This window comes from Aotus nancymaae, unplaced genomic scaffold (assembly GCF_030222135.1).
Source record: "Aotus nancymaae isolate 86718 unplaced genomic scaffold, 86718_ANA_hifiasm-v0.15.2.pri h1tg000014l, whole genome shotgun sequence".
NCBI classification, from domain to species: Eukaryota; Metazoa; Chordata; class Mammalia; order Primates; family Aotidae; genus Aotus; species Aotus nancymaae.
This window is the reverse complement of record NW_026988425.1, coordinates 108,399,978-108,426,674: the sequence shown is the minus strand read 5'-3', so window position 1 is coordinate 108,426,674 and position 26,697 is coordinate 108,399,978. Positions and strand designations below refer to the sequence as shown.

The 26,697-nt window shown below is 39.7% G+C and overlaps 1 protein-coding gene across 4 annotated transcripts in view; it reads right to left on the bottom strand.

Moving 5' to 3' along the window:
* The window catches only part of AGBL1 (AGBL carboxypeptidase 1), a 786,993-nt gene that overhangs the window by 562,133 nt on the left and 198,163 nt on the right, over positions 1-26,697 (bottom strand). For all 4 annotated transcript variants that reach the window (XM_012438697.2, XM_064376229.1, XM_064376228.1 and 1 more), the window contains exon 17: positions 25,124-25,277. In XM_012438697.2, the coding sequence (XP_012294120.2) occupies positions 25,124-25,277 (154 nt within the window). The remainder of the gene's footprint in view (positions 1-25,123; positions 25,278-26,697) is intronic.

Sequence of the window (26,697 nt, the reverse complement as noted above, 5' to 3'; positions counted from 1 at the left end):
AATATATCAAAAAGCAAAGAACTTCAACACAATAAAAAATTTACATCAACTAATGAGCAAAACAGCCAGCTAGCATCAAACGCCGGTATTAAACTTATATATATTTTAATTGGATAAAAAGCCAAAACCCATCGGTATGCTGCATCCGGGCCCATCTTACATGCAACAATACGCAAAGACTCAGAGAGAAGGAGGAAGATTTACCAATCAAACAGAGAGTAAAAATACACTAATAAACAAAAAGCAGGAGATGCAATTCTCGCCTCTGATAAAGTAGACTTTAAAGCAACAAAGATCAAAAGAGGCAAGGAATGACATTACATAATGGCAAAAGGATCAATGTAACAAGAAGAGCTAATGATTCTATAGATCAACGAGATAGAAAATTAACAAGGATATTCAGAACTTGAACTCAGACCCGGAACAAGTAAACTTAATAAACATTTATAGAACTCTCCACTTCAAATACACAAAACATACATTACCACCTCACACCTATTCCAAAGGTGACTATATAATTGGAAGTAAATCACTCCTCAGTAATCGCATAGCATTTCATAGGTTTAAATGAAATATTGGTTGGCTGTTTGTTTGTTATCTTCTTCCCTTATTCCTTCCTGACTACATCATTAAGTAGAATTATCAGTATAAAAGAGCTTGTCAATACCCATTACTAAATTGCATTCTAGCCTGGGCAAGAAAGCAATACTCCCATTCTCTCTCCCTCTTTCTTTTCCTTCTCCCTCCTCCCCATTCTCTCTCTCTCTTTCTCTTCCTTTTTCCTCCTTCCTATTCTCTCTCTCTCTTTCAAAAAAAAAAAAAAAATGAACAAGAATGCATATTAGAAAAAAGTTAGTACTGACAGAAAATGAAAATATCATAGAAAAGCCAGTGGTATAGAGGTAAAGTGGCATTTAAAGGGAAACAAATTCAGATCCAAGATGGCTGATGATTAGCTGCTCGGGCACATACCTCCCAGTGAAAGTGCAAAGAACGAGAGGACGCCACACTTTCAGACGAATATTAGTTGCTCACGGACCAGGAGATTCCCAGTGGAGGAGCTCCACGGGTTGCCAGGGCGACTCTTGTGGCCGGCGTGGCGGTTTTGCTGGTGCCTTAGCACGCCAGTTCTTGGTGCAGAGTCCGGATATTCCCGGGCAGAAAAGCACCATCAATCTTAACACCGCTGTTTTGGCCGGCTCAGTGGATTGCTCAGATTTCGGCGCAGGGAATCAACAAGTTGGACGTCAGAGACCCAGTTAGAAAGTCGGTAATTATAAACACGACAGACGGACAAATATATAATGAAGGGAAGAAACCAGCGTAAAAAGGTAGAGAATACTCAAAATCAGAATGTCTCTCCCTCTACAGGGGATTGCAATTCCTCATCAGTAACGGAACAAGGCTTAATAGATTACACGTGTGTTCCAATAACAGAAGCAGGTTTCAAAACGTGGGTGATAAGAAACTTCTGTGAATTAAAAGAACTTGTTCTAACCCAATGCAAAGAAACTAAGAACCTTGAAAAAAGGTTTGACGAACTGTTAACGAGAATGGACAATTTAGAGAAGAATATAAGTGAATTGATGGAGCTGAAAAACACAACACGAGAACTTCGCGAAGCATGCACAAGTTTAAACAGTCGAATTGATCAAGCAGAAGGAAGGATATCAGAAGTCGAGAACCAGCTCAGTGAAATGAAACGAGAAGACAAGAATGCAGAAAAAAGGATGAAAAGGAATGAGCAAAGTCTCCAGGAAATATCGGACTATGTGAAAAGACCTAATTTACGTTTGATAGGTGTACCTGAATGTGACGAAGAGAATGAATCCAAGTTGGAAAATACTCTTCAGGATATCATTCAGGAAAATTTTCCCAACCTGGCAAGGCAGGGTAATATTCAACTCCAGGTAATACAGAGAACACCACAAAGATATTCTTCAAGAAGACCAACCCCAAGGCACATAATCGCCAGATTTATTAGGGTTGAAATGAAGGAGAAAATACTAAGGGCAGCCAGAGAGAAAGGTCAGGTTACCCATAAAGGGAAACCTATCAGACTTACAGCAGATCTCTCAGCAGAAACCCTACAAGCCAGAAAAGAGTGGGGACCAATATTTAACATCCTTAAAGAAAAGAACTTTCAACCCAGAATTTCCTATCCAGCCAAACTAAGCTTTATGAGCGAAGGAAAAATTAAATCTTTTGCGAACAAACAAGTACTTAGAGAGTTCACCACCACCAGGCCTGCTTTACAAGAGCTTCTGAAAGAAGCACTATACATATAAAGGAACAACCAATATCAGCCTTTCCAAAAATATATCAAAAAGCAAAGAACTTTAACACAATAAAAAATTTACATCAACTAATGGGCAAAACAGCCAGCTAGCATCAAACGCCGGTATTAAACTTATATATATTTTAATTGGATAAAAAGCCAAAACCCATCGGTATGCTGCATCCGGGCCCATCTTACATGCAACAATACACAAAGACTCAGAGAGAAGGAGGAAGATTTACCAATCAAACAGAGAGTAAAAATACACTAATAAACAAAAAGCAGGACATGCAATTCTCGCCTGTGATAAAGTAGACTTTAAAGCAACTAAGATCAAAAGAGGCAAGGAATGACATTACATAATGGCAAAAGGATCAATGCAACAAGAAGAGCTAACGATATTATAGATCAACGAGATAGAAAATTAACAAGGATATTCAGAACTTGAACTCAGACCCGGAACAAGTAAACTTAATAAACATTTATAGAACTCTCCACTTCAAATACACAAAACATACATTACCATCTCACACCTATTCCAAAGGTGACTATATAATTGGAAGTAAATCACTCCTCAGTAATCGCATAGCATTTCATAGGTTTAAATGAAATATTGGTTGGCTGTTTGTTTGTTATCTTCTTCCCTTATTCCTTCCTGACTACATCATTAAGTATAATTATCAGTATAAAAGAGGTTTTCAATACCCATTACTAAATTGCATTCTAGCCTGGGCAAGAAAGCAATACTCCCATTCTCTCTCCCTCTTTCTTTTCCTTCTCCCTCCTCCCCATTATCTCTCTCTCTTTCTCTTTCTTTTTCCTCCTTCCTAGTCTCTCTCTCTCTTTCTCTTTAAAAAAAAAAAAAAAAAAAAAAAAAATTCTCTGAATTCTTTTTGTTTTTGAGACAGAGTCTCACTCCATCACCCAAGCTGGAATGCAGTGGCATGATCTCAGCTCACTGCAACCTCCACCTCCTAAGTTCAAGCAATTATCCTGCCTCAGCCTCCCAAGTAGCTGAAATTACAGACACCTGCCACCACACCCAACTAATTTTTTTTTTTTTTTTTTGGTATTTTTAATAGAGATGGGATTTCACCATGTCGACCAGCCTGGTCTCAAACCCCCGATCTCTGGTGATCAGCCTCCCTCAGTGCTGGGATTACAGGCATAAGCCACCATGCCCAGCCTCTCTAAAATTTTTATATCAAAAAAGAATAAGGTATGAATAAACAACATTAAGAATTAAAATAAAGACATAATTACACAAGCTGAAGAACTTGAACAACATATAGTCAAGGTTGAACCTTAAATAGAAACATTACAGAAAAAATAAAGATAGCTTGTCCAACTTGTCTGAAAAATAAGAAAACCAGAAAACATTATTTAGTCAATAATGAAATTGAATTAACAGGTTAAAAAGTTCTCACAAGAAAGCACCAGAACTATAGAGGCAAATTCTCCCAAACATAGAAGGAAGAGCTCATTCTAATGTTATTAATGTTACACAAACTCTTCAGAGAATTTAAAACTAAAAGAAAGAAAATTACAAGCCTCTCACAATCATAAATATATATGCAAGTCCTAAACAAAGTAAAAGCAAATTTAATCAAGCAATGTCAAAAAAAAACGATAATATATAACAAATGGATTTATTCCAGAACTGCATGCACAGTGTAATATTATAAAATCAACTAATGTGATTATCTCAATAGCAGATTAAAGGAGAAAAACGATCTGATAATTATAATAGATGTGGGAAGAAGCATCTAATAAAATTCAACATCCATTCATGTTAAAAATCTTTGAGCAAATGGGGAATAGAAAAGCACATCCTTAACCTTAAATGAATACAGACACACACGCACACACACCTTCAGTAAATGTCATACTTAATGGTAAGATATTAAGAGCATTTCTTTGAAGATCAGAGACAATATAAAAATGCTCACTATCACCATTTCTAATAAGCATTGTTCTGAATCATAAAAAAAGAGAAAACGAAGATATAACAGAGGTAAAGGGAAGAAAACCTGTCAGTTGCAAATGACATATCAGCATTAAAAATTCTAAAGTTTTGCAAAAATTCTTTAAATTTTAAAAGTATTCCATTTTAAAATACAAAATAAATATAGAAAAATCCAGCTGGGCGCAGTGGCTCACATCTGTAATCCCAGCACTTCGGGACGCCAAGGCAGGTGGATCATGAGATCAAAGGACCAAAACCATTCTATCCTGGCCAACATGGTGAAACCCCATCTCTACTAAAAATACAAAATTTAGCTGGGCGTGGTAGCATGCACCTGTAGTCCCAGCTACTCTGGAGGTTGAAGCACAAGAATCACTTGAACCCAGGAGGCGGAGGTTGCAGTGAGCTGAGATTACACCAGCCTGGTGACAGAGGAAGACTCTGTCTCAAAAAAGAAAGAAAAAAAGAAAAGTTCATCACATTTTTCTATACCAGTAACGATCATTTTTAAAAGAAATTATTAAAGAATATATCATTTATAATAGCCCACAAGTATATAAATTATCCAAGAATAAAAATATGATGTGAAAGCAAGCTCTTTATACCAAAAAAAAAAAAAAGAAAACTTTATGAAAACAATTACAGAATCCTACCTAAATGGGGAAATATAACATGTTCTCAAAACCTTGGAGAGAAGCATTTTTTCCCTGATAGGTATATCATTTCAAGAAAATTTCAATAGACATTTTGTATTTTTGTTTTTAAAGTAGACAAGCATATATCAAAATTTATTTAGAAGTGAAAGAGACCAAGAATAGTTAAAATACTACCAAAGAGGCTGGGAGTGGTGCTTCACACCTGTAATCCCAGCACTCTGGGAGGCCAACGCAGGTGGATCACCTGAGGTCAGGAATTTGAGACCAGCCCAGTCAACATGGTGAAACCCCATCTCTACTAAAAATATAAAAATTCGCTGGGCATGGTGGCAGGCACCTGTAATCCCAGCTATTCGGGAGGCTGAAACAGGAGAATCACTTGAACCCGGGAGGTGAAGGTTGCAGTGAGCCAATCTGGCACCACTGCACTCCAGGCTGGGTGACAGAGTAAGACTCTGTCTCAAAAAACAAAAACGAAAAAACACTACCAAAGAGGCAAAACAAAGTGCCAGACTCCCCCACAAGATATCAGAATTTATTTAAAATGATAGACATCAAGCTAGTATTATAGGAGTGCAGAGAAGGGCCAATAAAACACGAATCAGAACTAAGATAACAGAAATAGACCCACATGTCTATAAAAGCATGAGTTATGTCAGAACTGGTATTATACTTCAGTAGCCAGAAGGATTCCATATATATTGTGAGAGAAAGACAAACCAATAGCAAAATGTGAGGGTAGGAAGGAGGAGATGAACAGAAACATCAAAAAAGAGGAAATCCAAAGGGCTAAAGAAACATCTGAGAAAGTGTTCAACCTTATTTATTATCAAAGAAATGCCAACTAAAACTATAATGAGATACCATCACATACTCATCAGACTGGCAAAAATTAGAAACTTAGTCGGGATGTAGAGCAACTCTCATTCACAACTGACAGGAAGTTAACATTGTATAATGTTAACTTCAGAAACCAGTGCAGTATTCCCTAGTAAAGGTAAACATCTGACTACTTTCCTTAGTAAAGTTAAACATCTGCCTCCTCCTAGATACTATGATTCCATTCTACCACCTTCTCGATTAGGAGAAACTTTTAATCACATCATAGCAGCATCCCTTCTAAGGGCAAATATTTAGGAACAATTTAGATGTTATCAAAAGCAGATTGGATAAGTAAATGTCAGTCTGTTTATACAATGGAATATTATACAGCAATGAAGATAAAAAATAGTGAGAAAGTTAAATTGTTTGTTTTAACGCCCTTGCTGGTAGCAAGGCTGTAACGGGAAAACTGATAATTTCATCAACATATGTAAAATTCACCCAGACTCACAAGAAAAATAAACTATGGCCAACTCAGCTACAACATACATCACAGACCGTAGAATATCACTTCATTCACAACCATATATTCTAAAATAAAACCACAAACAAACTGACCTCTACATGGATTCATGCATTCTAAAGATAAACCCACTGACAATTCCAGCAACGCCTGGCTTACAAATCCTGACCAATCCCTGCCAAAAAAATCTATGATCGACTCTACCCTTCAAATACCCTCCCTTAGCTCCCCTTGGAAAGGCTCAGTGATTCTCCATTCTCTATTGCTGCAGCAAAGTTAATTACTCTAACATTGTTAAACTACACATCTGGCCCTAGTGGTCTTTGGACCCAGGTTTTATTAATAGCTACACACATCTGTGTGGATACATGTTAAAAACAAAAAACACTGAGCGAAAGATACATGTCAAAGGATAATACTACATCATGGCCCATATAATTTAAAACATCAGAGGCAAAATTAAGCTATATATTTTTAATAAAACATTTATAACATTTATATGATTAAATCAAAAAACAGACAAAAAAGGAAATAACACAATATTCCAAAGATAAGAGAAGGATAATGAGACCTGGGAGAGACAGCTAGTGGCAATGTTCTACACACGGATAGTGGGTAAACAGAAATTTGATTATTTTTATGTTCTACATAAATTGTTCTGTATATGTAATGTGACTCACGATTTTAAAAAATTACATCTCCAAAAGAGAAAGTTGGGGCTGACTTTGGGTTAATGGTTTGTCCCAGCTATACAGCTAATTAGGACATAAAACTTTCGATGACAGACATTCATGTACTGCTGTATTCCCAACACCCAGAAAAAAATATTTCATGAAGCAGATTCACAATAAAGTTTGTTGAATAAATGAAGAAGCTGGGACCTCAGTACCCATCTATTCTTTTCACTCATGACACTATAATACATGGTCCAGAAGTCTCAGGAGTGCATCTGGGGTCCATACGACTATCAAGGACCGTCCCATTTAAGTGTGAAACTTATATTCTATAGCCCTCCACTTCAAGAATTTCATGGGCCACATTTGGCCCATTCCTATTTTGTAAATAAAGCTTTATTGGAACACAACTATATCCATTTGTTTATTGTCTGTGCTTGCTTTTGTGTGACAAAGTCAAAGCTGAGTAGTTGAAAAAGAGATCATCTGGCCATGAAGTCTAAAATATTTACTATCTGGCCCTTTACAGAAAAAGTTTGTCAATTCCTGCTCTATTTCATTATTAATATCAACTCAATCCTCCTCCCAAAGCTAGTCTGGGACTTGCTTCACAGCCCTGGCAAATTCTCCAGCCTCTCAAAGTTTTGTTTCCTCATTGTGCATGTTGTTCATCATCCCAGGGGAGTGGTGCAGATTCATCATTCATACTGGCTGAAAGGAAACAAGCATTGCTCACAAGTGTTGCTAATTTTCACTCCTAATTTCTCCAACTCTGTTTGGAAAGGATTCTTCCTTTCTCTCATTGCTTCTTTATTTATCTCTCCCTTGCTCTTTATTACCGAGGAAATCTCTGTGTGGAGAGGATATTGTTTTCCTTTTCTTGCTTTACAAAAAGCCCATCTGCTCTCTTGCCACCTAATTCCCAGCTCAACTCATCTCCCCCGTTTGTGACATCATGATTGGTTGCTATGGAAACAGATGAGCTAGAAACTAGGTTGATTCAAAGTGTTTTGTAGACACTTCCTTTAAGAACAGTATTGACAGCCTGCCTTTATGCAAATCCCTTTGGAAGAAAGGATGGAGAGGAAGAAGCCGGAAACAGATGAGAGGCAGGAAATACCAAATTGCATGTTTATAAATGCTGTGAAGGACGATGGCAAGAGGGGACAATGCTAGACTGGCGGCCTTGGAAGCTGAAGTCTTCTATTTGGTCACAGGACAGGTCATAGCCCTGAAAGTCCCAGTACAAGCTTCCACCAACATCCTACACAAGAGCACTGCTTCTCACAGGACTGCATCAGCCTGGCAGGATTCAGTCTCCTGCTATACGGGCAAAGCAGGAAGTCCAGGATCAAGATCAAGTGCTCAACTTAGATCAGGAAAAAGGATACACAGTGACTTGAACAAATGGAGATTCACAAAGTAGAGCCCAGACCAGTGCTATCAGCACAGCTGAGGAAGACAAGAGTCAGGGCGTGATGGAAAATGTGCTTTTGTCATCTTGAGACTCTCTGACCCGTTTTCTCCTTACCATGAATTTGCTCCTCCACCTCACAGATAAAATCTAGGCAGACAGGAAGAGTATTATTTTGGTGGCCAGCAGAAAGTCAAGGGACCCACTGATTGCTGATCCTCTGAAGCGGGGTCACCTCCACTATGACTGACCTCTGGGTTTCTCAGAGGAGGAGACAGAGGCTCAAATTACCAAGTGGCAGAGCAGGCATGAGAGCCAGGGCCATCAGGCTCCTGAACCCACTCTGTTCACTCCTGTGATTGACGGCTCGTGCCTGTTCACCCACGGCATGAGTGAGTGTGGTTCTTTAGTATAAGCTGGGTGTGACAGAAAGAGGAGGAATCCAACAAAAATGAATCAAGCATAACTCAAAGTTCTAAGGAATCATTCAGGGCCTCTGAAAGAGCCTTTTGCTCCAAGATGAGCTGGGATTCATTTCAACTCAGAAACAGCGGTTCAGTGTATTAAGACAGGACACTTCTCCCCTGTAATTTCCTCTAAACCTTTTGCACTATTGTAATGGGACTCTGTTAGGCATCCTTCATGAATCTGTCTTTGGTAGACAAGCTAGGAATCAAGAAATAGGTAAGGAATAGAAGGAAATTCATTTGCCCAAGCAAAAGTCAGGTACATTTGTGTTCATTTGAACAGCATAAACGAGATAGCGCTTCAGTCTTCAGGCTTTGCTGAAAGCTGTCTTTAACTGGGTGTGCCAAATATAGATAAGGTTTTTTGCTGAGAGCTTTAGGCTGAGACAGGATGTTTTGTAATGCTTGCTATTTCCTCCCCTCTGGTATTTTCTGAGACTACAAATGGGAAAAGCTATATCCTTCTCTTGATCAGTGCCACTTTAGAGATAAATGCTAACTATAGTATTCCCATGTGAAATAAAAGGAAGGTAAAGTACTGATATTTTATTGAGCATCTACTGTGTCCTTGGCACTGTGTTTTATATACACCAATTCCTTTAAGCTTAACCATAGTTGTATGTGACAATATTATAGATATTTCATTCTACAGATGATGAAACTGAGAATCAGAGAGGTTGCCAATACCTTTACAAGTCTACCTAGCTACTGTGAAAGCCCGAATTTGAGTGCAGATCAGAGCTGTAACTCTTGAGTAGCTTTATCCACTTGAGTTTCACCCTTCAAAAGGCTTTGCGGTTATCCTGAGTTAAAATGGCATTGTATAAAACGGGCAATTACATTTCAGCTTGCAATAAACAAGGAGGATGGAGTGAACGATTTTGCATATGAGCATTTAACAAGCACCCTCTCTTTACACTGTGTTAAGAAAATATACCTTACCTCATTAATCCTCACCACAAGCTTATAAGAGTGGAAATATTATCCCCATTTACACATGACGAACCTGAAGCTCAGACAGTTTAAGCCACTTTTCAAAATTCAGAAAAGCCAGATTTCGAATCCAAGTCTGATGACAAGCCCACGTTTTACAACTCTATCAAAAGGCCTTCTTTCCTGGAAAACACGCCCTTGAAAACGTGGCTTTTCATGGAATTCACAAGAAGAAAAGATGGAGCCTGAAGATCAGATCTTCCTTCCCACACTGCTGGTTTCTGAGCAAGTTGTTCAGGATCAAAGGGGCTTCCTACTGGGGAAGCAATCTCTTAGGAAAGCCAGCCATTACGGGAGTTCCAATTCATTGGAGTGGGAGCTCCAACTCATTCCTGACTGAAGGGTTCCTCCTGGGCTATAGAACCAGAAGTGGTGATAATGATGCTTCCCAAGGTGTCTTTAATAAAATTAAGCCCAGGTCGTTCACAAATGCCTGTACAAAGAGACTCAACATGGAGGAAGGGGCCATGGAACTTCTCCCATCGGTTCCTGCTCCTTAAATCTCATCCTTCTTTTGGGTATCAAGCAAGAATTCACTGTGCTGCCATAACCAGGGGGACACCAGGCCCCCTTTTTTTTAACGTGGATTTATTCCCAGCTCTCTCAGCACAGACCAGGCTGGCACTCTGAAGCAAGCTCTTACTAGCCAGAAAAAATAAACAGAACTAGGTGAATTAAGTAACACGAAACAGACTATCCTGGTTCAAGTGTGGTAACTCCTCTTCTTCGGCCAAAGGCCTCTGTCAGAGAGGGAGGCCATTTCTGTCAATAGCTCCTATCCATTCCACCTATATCCAGGAAAGGTCAGATCCTTCTGCTAGAATTCCCAAATTGGCATATCAAAACCTCAAAGATAGACCGTAAGCAAGTAGAGAGAGCAGGAATAATACGTATTTAATATATATTCAGATACCCTCAATAAGCAGAATCCACTGGCAGTAAGGATCTAGGGGTTTATGATTCTGATATCACCCATCTCATTTAGCAGGGCTCATCATCTAACCTGTGTGTGGTGCCTTCCAACCTTGTCTTTAATTCTTTGAGCCTCAGCTCTAAAAATGCTAAATGCCTGCTCTCACTTAATGAACAATACAGGCCTAGCTCTTCTGACGGCTCTGAACTAAAGATAGTACTGCTTCATTAAAAACTCCATCAGCTTTATCTCTAAAGTTATTCCAAGAAAGTGCTTGAGCATTTCATAATTAACATGTGGCAGCAGGTGCCATGAACAAAGCAGGCACAATTATAACTTGAAGTCAATAATTCATAAATGATAATGTATTATTAATCAATTATTGGGGTCTGAACAACAGTTAATGAGATTAAGCTGATTGCCAGGCTGAGCTGTTGGATGCATATTGATTTAATCAGAGTGCTTAATTAAACTATGTAAGTTGCCCAGCAAATCATTACATCACAGCTTCCTTCAAAGGAAGACAGTTTCTATTTCGCTTTTCTCTTCCTTGTGAATTGGAAATTGTTATTGATTGAAAAGAAATTAAGACAAGGATTCTTGCTTTTCATAACAACTTAAGAAACTGCCATACCATCTGGCTACATTTCTTTTTAATCATAAGGAATAAATGCTGTTTGCGTCAGTGTGCTTAGACTGCAATTTGGTATGTGGGAATTTTTTGTTTTTTTTCTAAAGAGTTCAGAATCTGAATAAACAGGACTATATTATATACCTAACAAAGAAGATAGTCGCTTACAACCCTCCACTTTAAAGATTGAGAAAATCTGCCTCAAAGAAATAAGCCCTGCAAAATATTGAGATAATCCATGATTCAAATTCAGTTGTCCCCCACTTCTTTCCATGACTGAAGTGTTCCCAAAACCCTCAAATTAAGCTCCCATCTGCTGAAAACTAGAGGAGCATACCCATTTTACTCTATGGGTTTCCAATAGCACCTTCCAGAAGCTGAAAGCTGCTTCCCCAGCAGCTTAAAGTTTTCAGAATCACTCGTTATTTACGACGACGTGTACCTCCTTTTCTTTTGACACGCAGGTCCTCCTTTCACTCGTCATGTTGCTAATGATGGGAGTTATTTTTGTTGAACATTGAACAAAATGTTTTTTGCTCAGTGTTTCAGCCCGACGATCCTGCCTGAGGGGAGACAGTGACAGCTCTGTTGAAGCATCCTGGGGTACAGAGAGCCCTGCTGGTCTTTCTAATTAGGGCTTTACCCTGTCAGTTTCATGAATAGCCACTTCCTAACGGGATGTGCATCACCACATGTTAAGAATGCCCTTGCCCTATAAAATTCTGGGATGTCAAAATCCACAGCTGCCACCTGGACTCGATGCTCAATGAGCCACAGAAAATCAGCTGCAGGGAAGATACACATAGGACACTGGGGTAACACCAATTCCCTCTGAGCTGCAGCATGCAAGCTCTGAATGCGATCATCTGTTGCCGGGAAAGGCAACAACGCGCAATAAGGCGAGAACTCGATCACCCAGTCATTACCAAGGTGGCTCATCGACATACATTTTAATTATCCCATGTGGGGCAGTTAATTTGCCCAATGACTCAGCTCATAACCTGTGTTCCTGAATCTCTCTGGTGAGGGGAATCAGTGAAGTGAGCTCCCAGATACCTCCTCAAGAGGCTCCTATTGACAATCGCCTGTCTGGCCAAACAATTTCCTTTCTACAACTTTGAGAGAATGGCAGTAGGAAAACACCATCAACAAACTGGAAACTGCCACATCATTCACGTCGGTTTTCCTCTAGTAAATCTAATCCCTACTTTCAAGAAGAAAGAAGAGGGAGTACAATACAATCTCAGCATTCTGTAATCTGGCTTGAATGTGACTGTGTAAGTTTTGTTTTGGGGTAGGAGGAAGTCCCTGTGGCCATAATCACTCATCACTTACCTCTAACAGAGAAATGAAGAATCCCACTAGCTCATGAACATTCACTGTGGAAAAACAGCTACGATCCATCTCTGGGTTCTACTACGTTACCCTATCCTGATTTTTGAGAGCGTGGGAAACATCAATCAGCTCTGCTGAGATTTATTGTCCAAATTACTCTAATTACACCCACCCCGCAAGTTACAATTAAGAATTTCCGTCTTGGGAGGGAGAGAATTTCCATCAGCTGCAAGGGAACAAGCTCCTTCCGCAATTGAAGGTACGTCAAGCAAGTCTCATAGATGAGAACAGCTGGGTGTGGTGTATCAGATAACTTGTCTTTTTGAGGTTTCTGGCGTGGATGTTGGATACAGGGGACTAAAGTCACACACAAGAGGTACCTCTGGGTAAATTAGTCATCTTACAAGCAAAAAAATAAAAATAAAAATCACACTCTTCTGTTGATACTCATGATGTCAAAAAACAAAACAGGTAGAAATCCCTGGAGAAAACCCAGGTTTTGGTTGGAATCTTAATTCAGAAACTCCAAAGTATTTCTTCACTAAAATTCTTACTGTCTGTTAAGGAAAAAAAAAAGAATCATAAAAGAAAGCGTATTCTTTTCAACAGGAATAATGTCAATTCTAAACATAGAATAGCAGATATGCTATTTCAAATTACAAACAGACCTTCAAATTCATATTATCCATTATAGCAAACAAAAAATAGACTCTCATTTTTCTTTCTAATGGAAAAAAGTAGGCTGCAAAGTGGCAAGATCAAGGGGTAAGAACTTCCATTTTTTTGCAGAATAATAAATACTCTGAACAATCCCCCAAAAAACAAAAATGTTGAATTCTTTTATTCAAAAGTCATTTTTGAGGCATTGCTGAATTGGTCTGAAAGAATAAATCTGTAAGTGCCAAAAACAAAGTGAAACCAAAAAAAAAAAAAAAAAACTTGGAAAATAAGAAAGCATCAGAGCATGTTTCTCCCCCGAAGGTTTCAACAAAGCCTTGGAGACTTGGAGCTTCTGCTTTGAGGGCCGCAAGGGACACAGGGAACTGGGACTGAAGCACGGGGCCCACCCATGGCAGGACATTGTAGGAAATCCCTGATCTTTACTCCTAAGTCACAGAAGGGGAGAGCAGGAACAATTTTTTATGTCAAATTTTCCCTAGGAATTTATAATGATAAGCGAATCTTTACATATGTTTGAATTTATGATTCATATGTGATCCCAAAAATCCGTGGTAGAGAATATGGTCATCCCAATTTGCTAGCAGTCTCCTGACTAACAGAAGCAAATACAAATGCTTTTGCCAGTTCTAGGCTGGCACCCATGGCTCCATGCCTCAGTGGACCCACGGTCCAACCCTGTCTCAGAAGAGGTGTTTATTCAGCCCCTGAGAACCCAAGCTCCAAGCCAGTCCCCTGAGATCCAGTGAACAGGTCCACCCAGTGACCCCCTGCACCAGGCTGATCCTCAGAGACCTAGGATTCAGGGCCACCTCCAGCAGACCCTAGCTGTAGGCTCACCTCAGCGAGTCCAGGCTCAGACCAGGCTCAGACCCGCTCACCTGCTGACCCTGGAACTAGCAAGCTTCCCAAGGACTGCAACATGAAGCCTGACTGTATCACGCCAAATGGCCCACCCAGAATCTTTGGATCGATAAAATTAAGAGTTGCTTTTTCAAAAAGATAAACAAAATTGACAAACCTTTAGCTAAACTAAGTAAGAGGAAAAAGAGAGGAGGTTAAATAAAATTATAAATAAGAGGCATTACAACTGATACCACAGAAATACAAAGGATCATGAGACTACTATGAACAATTATGTGGCAACATATTAGATAACTCAAAAGAAATGCAAACATTCCTAGAAACGTACACCTACCAAGACTGAATCATGAAGACACAGAAAATATTAGCAGGCCCATAACAAGTAAGGAGATTGAATCCGCAATCAAAAGACTCCCAACAAAAAAGGGTCTGATGGCTTTGCTGGTAAATTCTACCAAGTATTTAAAGAATTAACTCCAGTCCTTCTCTAACTCTCCCAAAAAAATTGAAGACAACGGAACATTTACAAACTTAAACAATGTAACTGGATTATTTGTAACCCAAAGGATAAATGCTTGAGGGGATGGATATCCCATTGTCCATGATGTGTTTATTTCACATTGCATGCCTGTATCAAAACATCTCATTATAAATAAATATATACACCTACTATGTGCACCATAAATATATACACTCACTATGTACCCACCAAAAATTTTAAAAATAAAAAATATTTTAATTAAAAAAAATTTTAAACTAGTAAGTATAAAAATGCAGAAGACAGATAAAATTATTGACTCAGCCATGGAGGAAAATAATCTCTTATATTTTGTGAGAGTGTAAAGTGAGAGCACAGAATCTGGTGAGGCTGTCAAGTCTCAGAATTAATGGGACAGAGATCTGGACTTCCAAAGGAAGTCATAGACCTCAGTTGTCAAGAAGGCCAATTTAAGTACATTTTACCTAAATATTAAGGCTCTGTACATGTGTATTTATGCGTCAGCGTGTGAATGTGCATGTGTGTGTGCATGCATCTGTACATTAAAGGATAAACATAAAACTATTAACAGTAATTGAGGAGTAGTCATAGGAGGAACACAGAGTTATTTTCACATTTCTAACTAATGCATTTTTAGACAAGGATGACATGTTGGCACTTTTTAATTTTTTTAATTTTAGAAATGAAACATAAAAATAGTTGGAGACAGAAAATAATATGACAGACACCTATGTTTAAAGTCGTTAACATTTTTCCATATTTTCTTTAGAACTGGTTTTCCTTAAGAAATACAAACTCACCAATAGATTAGATTTAGGACACATTTTGCTTTCCCTTTCTGCTTCCTCCTTCCTCAGATGGAATCACTATGTTGAATCTGGTGGTAGCTTTCATTCAGCATGGTTTTATACTTTTTCTACACATGTAAATATACATGAATAATAAATTGTATTGTTTTGTTTTATGAAAACCACATATTTTATTGGCAATCTTAATAGCAAACTCATGGTCGTGCCTGGCTAGCACAATCCTGTATCCTAAGTTTGGGGAACTGACAAGGTTGCTAATTACCCAGCCCTCAGGACATGTGTTAATAGGTATGGAAGACAAATCGGTTGTGTTTTTCTGCCTTAGGTGCAAAGATCCTGAAAGAGAAACATTGGATGTGTTTTTTATGCCTTGGGTGTAAGAATCCTGAAGAGAAAGGCATGTGAATCTTGTAGGCAAGGGGTTTCTCTCATCCTCATCCAGCCTGTGACGATAAAGCTGTTTTCACCAGAAACGTGGGGAGACTCATACCGATTGGGGTCGTGTGGATGTGTGGCACAGTTTTGAGGAGGGCTATTCCCCTACCTTTACATGGAATCCAGTAGCTCTCTGAAAACACAGCAATGGCAAAAGTCCTTTTCCAGACTGCAAGGACAACAACTACGAAGAGAAGTCCAAACATGAGGGAAACAATGAAGTGGCCCATACGTGGAGACCACACCCAATAGCTGCTACGTTTGTGGCTATCCTTGAAGACCCGAGAAATACCCGGATAAGAAGTAACTTTTCAAGAAAGGTTAAAGGCCCTGCATGGTGGGCGGGAGCAAGAACAGGTGCAGGGATTTCACTTACTTGTTGAATAAACATATATTGTGCACCTGCTTTGTGCAGAGACTGTGTTAGTCACAAGACCATTCTATAATGGTGAAAAAAACACAGCATATAGTCTGTGCTTTCATGGAGCTCAGTCATAGAGGCAATGAAGAAAAAAATAACAAGGTCATGTGATAAAGAGATTAGGAGTGAAGGAACATTAGATAGGATGATCCAGGAAGACTTCCTTGACCTGAGCTTGGATATTATATGACAAGGAGAAATCAACCATGCAAAGCTATGGAGAAAAAGTGTTAGAGACAGAGGAAACAGCAAATACAGAGACTCAGGGGAAGTGGTGGCGGTGCTGTGTTCAAGAAATAGAAAGGAGGTTAGTGGGGTTGAAGCATTTTAGATACAGGTGGAAAAAGCATGCAAAGTCTTGTAGAGACAGTAATATTCAGATTTTACTCAAATTATAAGGGTTATTAGTGTTTAAATGACCATTGGAGAAGCCTAGAATATATTATTTGTAGTATAAACAGCTATTCTGACATATGGGTGACTGTATCTTGAAGATGAAGGATTTTCCCTCATTATTGCACAGCTGAAAGAGGCAGTCGACTACAAGAGTTAAGATCACGGGGTTTAGAATTCAGGTTTGGTTTAAATCCAAGCTCTAGCTCCTACTTATTATATGTCTTTCTCAGGTCTCAACTTCATCATCTAAACATGGAGATAATAAATCCAATTCTTTCTTTTCTTTTTTTTACCTCACAGCAACGCTGTGAGGTATTAGTCATATGTAAATATTTTGTAAATAGTTAGTTACCTTAAACTATGTAAATCATTATATCACATGAGCACATGTAGAATAGAATGTTCTGGACTGATTCTGATGAAATGCACGCCATGATTCTGCTGTAATAACTGCATAGAGTCAACTCTGATATCCTCGCTAATTGAGAAAATCTGTCAGGTAGTACAAAATTTGTTTTATTTCTCTGTAAAATACATTACATCTTATAGCATATTGCTTTATAATTATGTTTAGCCTTAGTTCTTATAGAATTTTCAGGCCTCTGAAAATGTGTATTTCCAAAACCAAACTCATTATCCTCCCACGACAGTCTTACCTTTTTCATATATTCTTTTGTTGGCATTCAACTATCTACTCACCAACAAAAGTGGAAATATTAATATTTCAACTCCTTACCCTTCATCCCTACTCTCAGCCAGTCACCAAGTACCTCTCACTTCTGAGACACAGCTCTTGAATTTAGGCCCGTCCCGCCCATTTCCCTAGACCTATCTTCCTCTGAAACCTCATCACCCACATAGTTGACCAACAATTGCTAGCGTTTCTTGAACACTCACTGTGTGGGAGGCACCCTTCTAAGCCGTTTACAATCTCTAATTGCTCTATGAATAGTATATAAATACTATTATCCACAACTTATAGATGAGGAAACCATGGCTCAAAGTGTCTAAGCATGTTTTCCAAGGTCATAACGCTAACAAATGGCAGAGCCAATATTTGAACCCCAGTAAATCTAACACATAAATGCTTAAGAGTTCCTCTGTGCTGGACTCCATGACACCTCTATGCTTACCCCAGACTTTCTTCTACATTACTGCCACAAAACTTTCCTCCAAGACACATGTGATCTTGTCATTTCTCTGCTTTAAATAACATCCGATTAGCTCATAATTGCCTTCAATAAAAACTTTTTAACATGAAAAAGAAGGTCACCTATCATTTAGTCCAACTTACTTTTCCCACTTTATCTGCTGTCCCCATAACTCAGTCCACAATTCTGTAGTCCTGGCACCCTGAGATTTCTTTTTTTCTTTCCCGTTTTTTTTTTTTTTGAGACAGGGTCTCTCATTCTGTCGTCCAGGCTGAAGTGTAGTGGCATGATCTCGGCTCACTGTAACCTCCACTGCCTGAGTTCAAGGAATTCTCCTACCTCAGTCTCCTGAGTAGCTGGGATTATAGGCATGCACCACCACACACGGCTTTTTTTTTTTTTTTTTTTTTTTGTATTGTTAGTAGAGACAGGGTTTCGCCATGTTGTCCAGGCTGGTCTTGAACTCCTGACCTCAAATGATCCGTCCACCTCAGCCTCCCAAAGTGCTGGGATTACGGGCATGAAGCACCACGCCCAGCCACCCTGAGATTTTCAAAGCACCATGTCCCGGTCTCCTTGCTTCTGCATATGCTACGTTTCTTCTTGAAAAGACACTTCCCCCGTTTCTCTGCATACAGAAGTCTGACTTCAAGTGTAAATTAATGACATTGACGCTGAATCTCAATTTTATCATCCACAAAACAGTTGTAACAATTACTGTCTTTCTTAATTCATAAGGTAATTACGAGGACCAAACGATATCATGTAAAACTCTAGAAGAGTGAAATATTTACATGATAGGGTGTAAGCCAAGCTATTTAACTGCCTTTAAGGTTTTTACAATCTTTCCCATCACTTTCAACCAGCCTTGGAAGGAAGAAGGATTCCTACCTTCTTATTATTAGAGTGACTAGGCCAAAGTGGAAAGCAGAAAGGAGATATTCAACCAGTCTAGATGTCATACGGTTTGAGGGTTTGTGTCTGAAGAGGGTAGGATTGTGGTGAGTCCCTATTTATGTGCGGGCGGATCAACAACAGTGAGAAAAATGAGGAAAAACAAATTTAAGAGGGTTTTGATGTGTTTTATATATTTTACTTTTCATGAATTCTCAAAGAGTCAAACTGTTCTTCAAATAGTTTTTGGATTGCCAACTGAGCTTGCTTTCAACGCAAAGCTGTGTCAGTACAAGATCACCAGTCACGTGGCGTTTATACAGGGGATCATGGTGGGTAAAAGTCTCCCTTTGATTTTACCATGCAGATACATCCTCTCTTCTCTGTGCTTCCACTGAACTTAGTTTCACCCCGGTTCTGTTAAAACTTTCTGTATTATAATAACCTGTTTAACACACACACACACACACACACACACACACACGCCCCGTAGACTATGAGTACTCAATGACAAAGACTAAATACTACTTATCTATGTATTCCGAATATCTTTAGCCCTGTTTGCCTGAAGAAATCCCAAGGCAAGAAAAGGGCACAGTTCCGTTTCTCTAATTCCTTTTATTAAAGATTTCTATGGAGAGAAGTCATTATGCTCTTGCAGTTAGTTTTTTTTAGCTCTACTATTTGTCAAAAGCATCACTTTCCGGAAACAAACAAAAAAAAGATTGCCAAGAGATGGAGACCAGAGGCTCAGGTCTAGAGCTGCCTCTGCCACCACCAACTAGATAGGTTACCTAGATAGTTCATCTCATGTCCCTCAGCCCAGTCTCTCATCAGCAATTGAGAAATCTGGACCCGATAAGTCTTCGTGGATTGTTAAGCTCTAAAATTCAGTAATTCCATAGTGATACTTGTCTCATACGCCTCTGGGAGGTACAAAAACAGAAAGGTCCAGAATGAGAGTTCTGCAGTTCACCTGAGTTTCTGTTTTCCTGAGACCAGCCACTGTTGCCACTTCCAGCTCTTCCCAACGGAAAGCTCTTTTCTTCGCACCTGATCAGGAGTCTCAGAAACAAAGGCCAGAGAGAGTGGAAAATGATTTGCAAAGAAGCCAAAAGGGGAATTCTGTAACCGTGTATTTTTCCACTCCTTTCTAATTTAAAAACACTTACAAGTGACAACTCCCAACCGGAGGCAGGTGCTGCGTGGTAGCTCATTACACCCTCGGGACCCCATGTAAATCTTTTTTCTGAGAGCAGCTATTGTCTTCCAAGGAAAAGCTTTTAGCATAATGGCAGGCTGAATAGAACATTGCTTTTGTAAGAATATTTAAAAAAAAAAAAAAAAGAAAAAGAAAGGTATTCTTTAACAACTGCAAATGCAGCCTCCCGCTTTCCCCCACCTCAGGCCCCCTGGAAAGAAGAATGTGTGAGCCATAGGAGACTGCGGCAGCGGAGTGAGATTATCTCACCTCCAGAGACATATAAAGGTTATGCTCCGCTCTTTTAAGTTATAATAAATGCAGGGTGGAGGTGTCTCAGATTGCAAAAATAGCACATCCACCCGCTCCCAGGCACCTTTGCTGTTTCTTGACTTCTCACCAGTCAGTGAATTAGTAAGTGACTATTCATTTAGAGAATGAGAGTTTCTAATAGGATAATGACATTTTCTCTCAGAACATTCCCATAAATTTGTTCCTTCTCTCAGATCATTCGTCAGGACAATCAAGACATGTTGTCACAGGGTCTGAATGTAGAGATGTCCAATTTGGCAATAAAGTTTCTAAGAAAAATGAAGCATCTATCAGAGACATAGTTCTCCAAAGTCAAACGGGACTCAACTTTCTCTAGGCTAAAATGGTAATTTAGAACATGAGGGTGTGAGAGAAATGTGGAGAAAATGGAGAAGTCAACAAAATGATAGCAGCCTTCACTAAGCAGTGTGTTCTGATTTAAACCAAAGCCTAAAGACGGATATCTGGGAATATGTTTGATGGGCCCCATCTGCCAAATGGAAATAAGACAACAAGTATAAAACAGCCAACGGTTCATGAGAAAGAGTAATTTCCACACAAAGACAACTCAATCTGTGTGAAAATAAACAGAAAGCAGGGATGGTTTTTGGGAAATTTTTGAATCTGGGAAAAGGTACAACCATTCCTCTTTCTGGGTTTAGATAAATAACGACCCCCCCCAAGACTCTTTATTCTGAATTGCTCTTTAGTTCTGCTTAAATTCAGCATCTTCTCTCAGTTCAAATTCAAGAAAGGAGATACCACACCACCCACCCACATATATCCTATTCTGGAAGAATATATAAACTAAAGATAGAAAACTTCTCAGATCTACCTGGAAGTTGCATATATAAAGGGTTTGCTAATCAAAGTACCTGTTAACATAAATGTGTTAAAGAATTTAAGTAGGCTAAGTGTAACTATGTCAGACCACCATTAACCAATGGAGGCTAGGCTCAGAAGGCACTGAAAAGAATTTCCTGGATTGATTGTACCTACCAAGCCTAGCCCCAAACTGCTTATGGGTTATCTTCTGCTCCAACCTGTTGGAGCCCTCTGTTCCATTTTCTTGGATTCTGTGTATTTCTCCTCTCTCCCGTTCCCCTGTGCAAAACCCAAATGCCCTGCCTGGGTTCCTTTGACATCCCAAATCCTACTAGTTAGGAAGTACCTACCTTAGTGGTGAATGAGGCACTGGGCAGTTAGGAAGTCCAGGCACTTCCTAACTGCCCAGTGCCTCATTCATCACTAACAGTCCCTTATGCTAGATTGAGCTGTCGATCCTTTTATAAAGAAAGCTTCCCTGCTATCATCAATTTCTCCTCAAGTCCCCCTCTTCCATAACGGCTTCAGTGACAATCTCCCAGAAAACTTCCCTGTTGACTGTCCCACTGAAAAGGGCAGAGAGTGACTTTGCTCTTGAAGACCTGCCAGCAGCTTGACGCTGAGGGCTCAAACATCAAGGTGTAAAGCAGGAAGTCTTCTTCACTGGGATCATTTCAAGAAGGCACTGTCCTCAATTGTCCAAACAGTGATAAAGTATACAGCTGGCAAATCTGGTGACGACTCAACTGAAAATATATTACCAAGAACGTATGGCTAAACGTTTCCAGGAAAATAACTTTTTAAAAATAAAATGCTTTTGAAAAATAAATCAAACCAAATAAATGCTTTTGGAAGACTCTTTGAAGCTCAAACCCTGGGAGGAACTAAAAGTAATCAGTAACTTGTCCTCAATAATCTTCAGGTCCAGGACTTCAGACCAGATCATCAGGGGAACCAGCCTTAAGAGGGGGGCTCCCCCATGGTTCCATAGACATGGTCCTATTTCCTGGGTTTCTAAAGTAAGACTCAAGTAATAATCCCACACAGTGGAGAGAAAACCTTTCTTTCCACTCATAGCTCCTTAAGAGGGGTGAGTGGCAGCCACTGAAGCAGAAACTAGCTAAATTACAGCTAAATACAACCCCACACTGAAGCTACCCTAGTCCCCAAGAGGGAGGAGGCAGGTCAAACAATTGAATCTCACCTGAAGGGAAGCCTGGAGGCAAGAGGATCTCGAGCTGCAGGCTCATTTGCTGTTTCCTCCTTCTAAATCAATACGTCACATTTTGGAGTTGAAAGGAAATTAAGTAGTTCCATTTCTGATTTACAGGCACGGTTAGTTGCACTTTGAAGGGTAGGTAATGTTTATACTGGGCTGGGGTTTTTTTTTTTCTTTTAGAAACACTGCAATGGCGTGTGTTTATATATTCATACATACTTGTAACCTACCCCATAGACTTTTTTATTATGCAGCCCTGTTGAAACTGTGCCCCAGCACTGTGGCTCATGTCATGAATCTCAGCTCTGTGCTGCTACCTGATGGGTCTGAAGAAAGGCATTCAGGCAGAAAGAATCTTCTCTCTCTCCCTGCCTGCCACAGTATCTGAAACATCTACCATGAAAATGCTTCCATTGGGTTAGGAAAGGAAAATTAAATTCATTGTGAGCAAGAAGATCGTAATACACTTATCTGTGGTCAATTTAGCATGAATGCTTTAACTAAGCCAGTATCTAATAATTTGAGGACAGAATGAGGAAGAGAGGAAGTTATGGCTCCAAGAATGAAGCCAAATGTTGATGCTGTACACGTGTTATAATGAAGGAGTCAGCCCATTTGTTGTGTGCGTAGACGCTGGAATCAGAATAACAAGGTTGAAAATCTGTCACCACTACAGATCATAGTATTCAGGACCCCCGTAAAATAAGGGGTCCTGAAATTAACCCCTATGCTGAAAGATACCAATCAGCTACATAATCCGTACAAATAATACTTTCAGTGAGTGGGAGAAATAGATTAAAACTCTTCTTGTGTCATTTGGAAACAGAGAAAGGTAGTATGAGAAAGGCCACTTTCTACCTGTATGACCTTAGATCACATCTGGGACCAGCTACATAATTTGCAGGGCCCAGTGAGAAATGGAAAGGCAGGGCTCCTTGTTTAAAATTTTATGAAGAATTTCAAGAGGGTGACAGAAGAGCATTAAGCGGAGCGTATGGTCCTTCTAAGCAGAAGACCTGTGCAAATGTACAGGTGACACACTTATGAAGATGGCCCTAACTAGCCCTTTCACCTAGGTCAGATCCCTGGTTTCCTCAGACTCTAGCGCAATGATTGTCATTTGCAAGTGACAAAAAGAAAATGCATAGCATTCATCTGATACTTCTTAAGATGAACATTGGAAATGTTAGCACATGTTTAAAAGAAAACACAAACTGTTCTGATCATAAAAGTGTACCCTTACTATACCCCATCTTACGGAGCAAGCAGAAACCAGCCTCTTTTGATTCATATAAGGGTGTACTAAGAGATCTTTTCTCTCTTTTTTTTAACAGAACTATTTGTTGGAGTGCCAAATTACTGAAGGGCCTTTGCATGTTTCAAGTCCTCTTCTTAAAGTAAGAATACTCTCCATATTTATAATAGCAACAAAAGTTCCAGTGTCAGCACAAACAAAACTGCAAAAACGGAGGCACTTCTATGTCATAATAATACATCGGAGTTCTGCTCACCTCTTTTTCAGAAAGAGAAGCTGAGACTTACACACATCCGCTTTCTTAAATAAATAATTGTTCAGTGAAAGTTGCCCTGGGAGGATTACTGTCTCCAGCTCCCAAGCACCACTCATCTGCCGAGGGGAGGACTCTCTGACTGTGACAGAAATTGCTCTTAAATGCATAAGACACAGCAGAGAATTTTTGGAAAATCCCTTATTATTCATTAAAGCGTTTTAGGGCCTCATTAATCCAGATGGAGTAATTGGTTGTTGATTAGCCAGGTTGTTAAGCATCCATTGTCAGATGCCGATGGGGTGTGAGAAAATACAATTCCCATCCACCAAAGAGTTACCTGAGTGAGGTTAGCCCTTCATCAGGTAAGGCTGGATTGTTATCGGGGAAATCTGTATCTTCATCAGGGAAGGCTGTATCTTTGGGTCCCCAGTCTCTTCTTTAATCTCCAAAACTTCGCTGTATTGCAAAACATTCCTCATTCTTTGGGGGGTTTTTTGCCCACCTAAGGTCTGAAACTATGTCAGAAGCCATTTTCAAAAGCTAGTGGTAACAGGTCAGTCACACCTATGCACTTAGGGAGAGGATCCTAACATTTAAAGATGTGTGTGTGTGTGTGTGTGTGTGTATATGTGTTTGTGTCTGTATACATATGTGTATATGTCTGTTTCTATGTGTGTCTATGTGTTCGTGTATGTGTCCGTATGTGTATATTTGTGTGTGTCTGCGGGTGTGTGCATGAGTTTGGTTTTGACTTTATTTCAAAGTTCTTAGCTAGAGCCTACTCCACACCTCCAGCCCTTCAGATACAAATGGTATTCAGGTTATCAAGGGGATTCTTTAGCCAGGGTTCAAAAACTCAACCTTCTTCCTTTCCAAACCTTGACAGGCTGAGAGTCACATAACAGCAGTGAGCACAGTGAGAAAAGTCCCTGGATTAGAAGCTGGAAAATGTGATTCAGAGTCCTGGTTGTGTTTTAAGAGAGGAAGTGACCATCATTAGCAAACTGTCATTTCATCTCCCTGACAGTTTGAATTCATTTTCTCTCCCTTTCACAACAGAGCAACATTAATGTTTAACCTTTGTGTCACACCAAGAAGAGCTGGGGGTGTATTTCTACAAAGACAGACAGTCCCCAACCCTTTATGGACCTTTTCTAAAAGAGACAGAATGCTTCCAAGACTATAAAGGACACACTTAGTCAAATCTTCCAACGAAGAGGATCCCATTTTACTCACGGAACTGCTCTAGGTGCTCCTTGCTGCTGGACTCAGGCATGGCCGTGATGGTCACCAAGGGACACGGATTCCCTCCCAGCGTCTGGCAGAGAACATCCTGCCGGAAGTAGACCTTCTTGAGGTTGACACTCTTTTCCAGAATGTCAAGATGAGTCTGGAACAGAAATAAAGTAGGTATGTATATTATTAACGTTTTTTATAACAACAATAACAGAAAACATCGACAGCTCACATACAGTGTAGAAGTATTGTTAATCTAATCCACCTTTTATGTATTGGGCATTGAGTGATTAAAAGGGGGCTATTTCTATGGTCTAGGAGAAGTTCAGTGAGACTGAGCAGGAAGCATCATTCTTACATGTTTTGGCATAAAGGAAGAGGGAGGAGGGCAGGGGCATAAAGCCCTCTTCCTATCGCTGTGGCATACAAGGAAATGATAGATAATGGAGACTCGGAAGGGTCAGGGGATGGGGTGGGGAGGATCATGAGAAATGTGTTAACGGGTACGATGTACATTATTTAGGTGATGGATCCTAAAAGCACTGGCTTGATCTCTGCTCAATCTATGCTTGTAACAAAACTTCACGTATACCCATAAATTTGTACAAATAAAAAAAAATCAATCAATGTGAAAAGAAAAAAGACAAGTCTAATCATGCTTTGTTTAAATTTTTTTTTTTTAAATGTGGCTATCATGAAAATAGAACACGTCCAGAACACTGGGAAGAATGAGACAGAAAACTTCAACAGAACCAAGTAAGAGGGAGAATTGTGAGCATACTGAAAAACTAACAGATGTGATTAATCCACGTGGACTGCTGAGCTAAAAGAACTAATAGCAATCAATTTTTCCTACCATACTGCCCCATTTCAATACTCATTTTTTAAAAAACTCAATACAAAAATGGAATAGTCACTGAAATTAGGACATCTGGTTAACGATCTTTTTTTTTTTTTTTTGAGACAGAGTCTCACTCTGTTGCCCAGGCTGGCGTGCAGTGGCACAGTCCCAGCTCACTGCAACCTCTGCCTCCCAGCTTCAAGTGATTCTCCTGCCTCAGCCTCCCAAGTAGCAGGGATTACAGGCATCTACCACCACACCCTACTAATTTTTGTATTTTTAGTAGAGACAGGGTTTCGCCATGTTGGCCAGGCTGGTCTCGAACTTCTGACCTCAGGTGATCTGCTCCCCCATCCCTTGACCTCCCAAAGTGCTGGGAATACAGGCATGAGCCACCACATCTGGCCCCTTGTTAACAAGCTTTAAGAATTGAAGAAATTTTCTCTAGTCAAAACAGGGACTAGTCATAAAGAGGCCAAGAGACTTTCCCCACCCACACTGCATCCCCTGACAGCGGAGACTTCAGTAACCAGAGAGGGAAACACTGCCCCTCTGCAGGACAAGAACACCACTGCCCAAAAATTATCCTCCCAGCTTGAAATTTAAAGTTTTTTCCAGAATCAAGTAGGTATTAAGAGGGCCAAGGAGAAACCACCCACCTTGTTTCTTGACAAAAAACTAGCCTGCTAGGTAAATGAAACAAAAAACTTACGAATTACTTTTTTAAAATCCC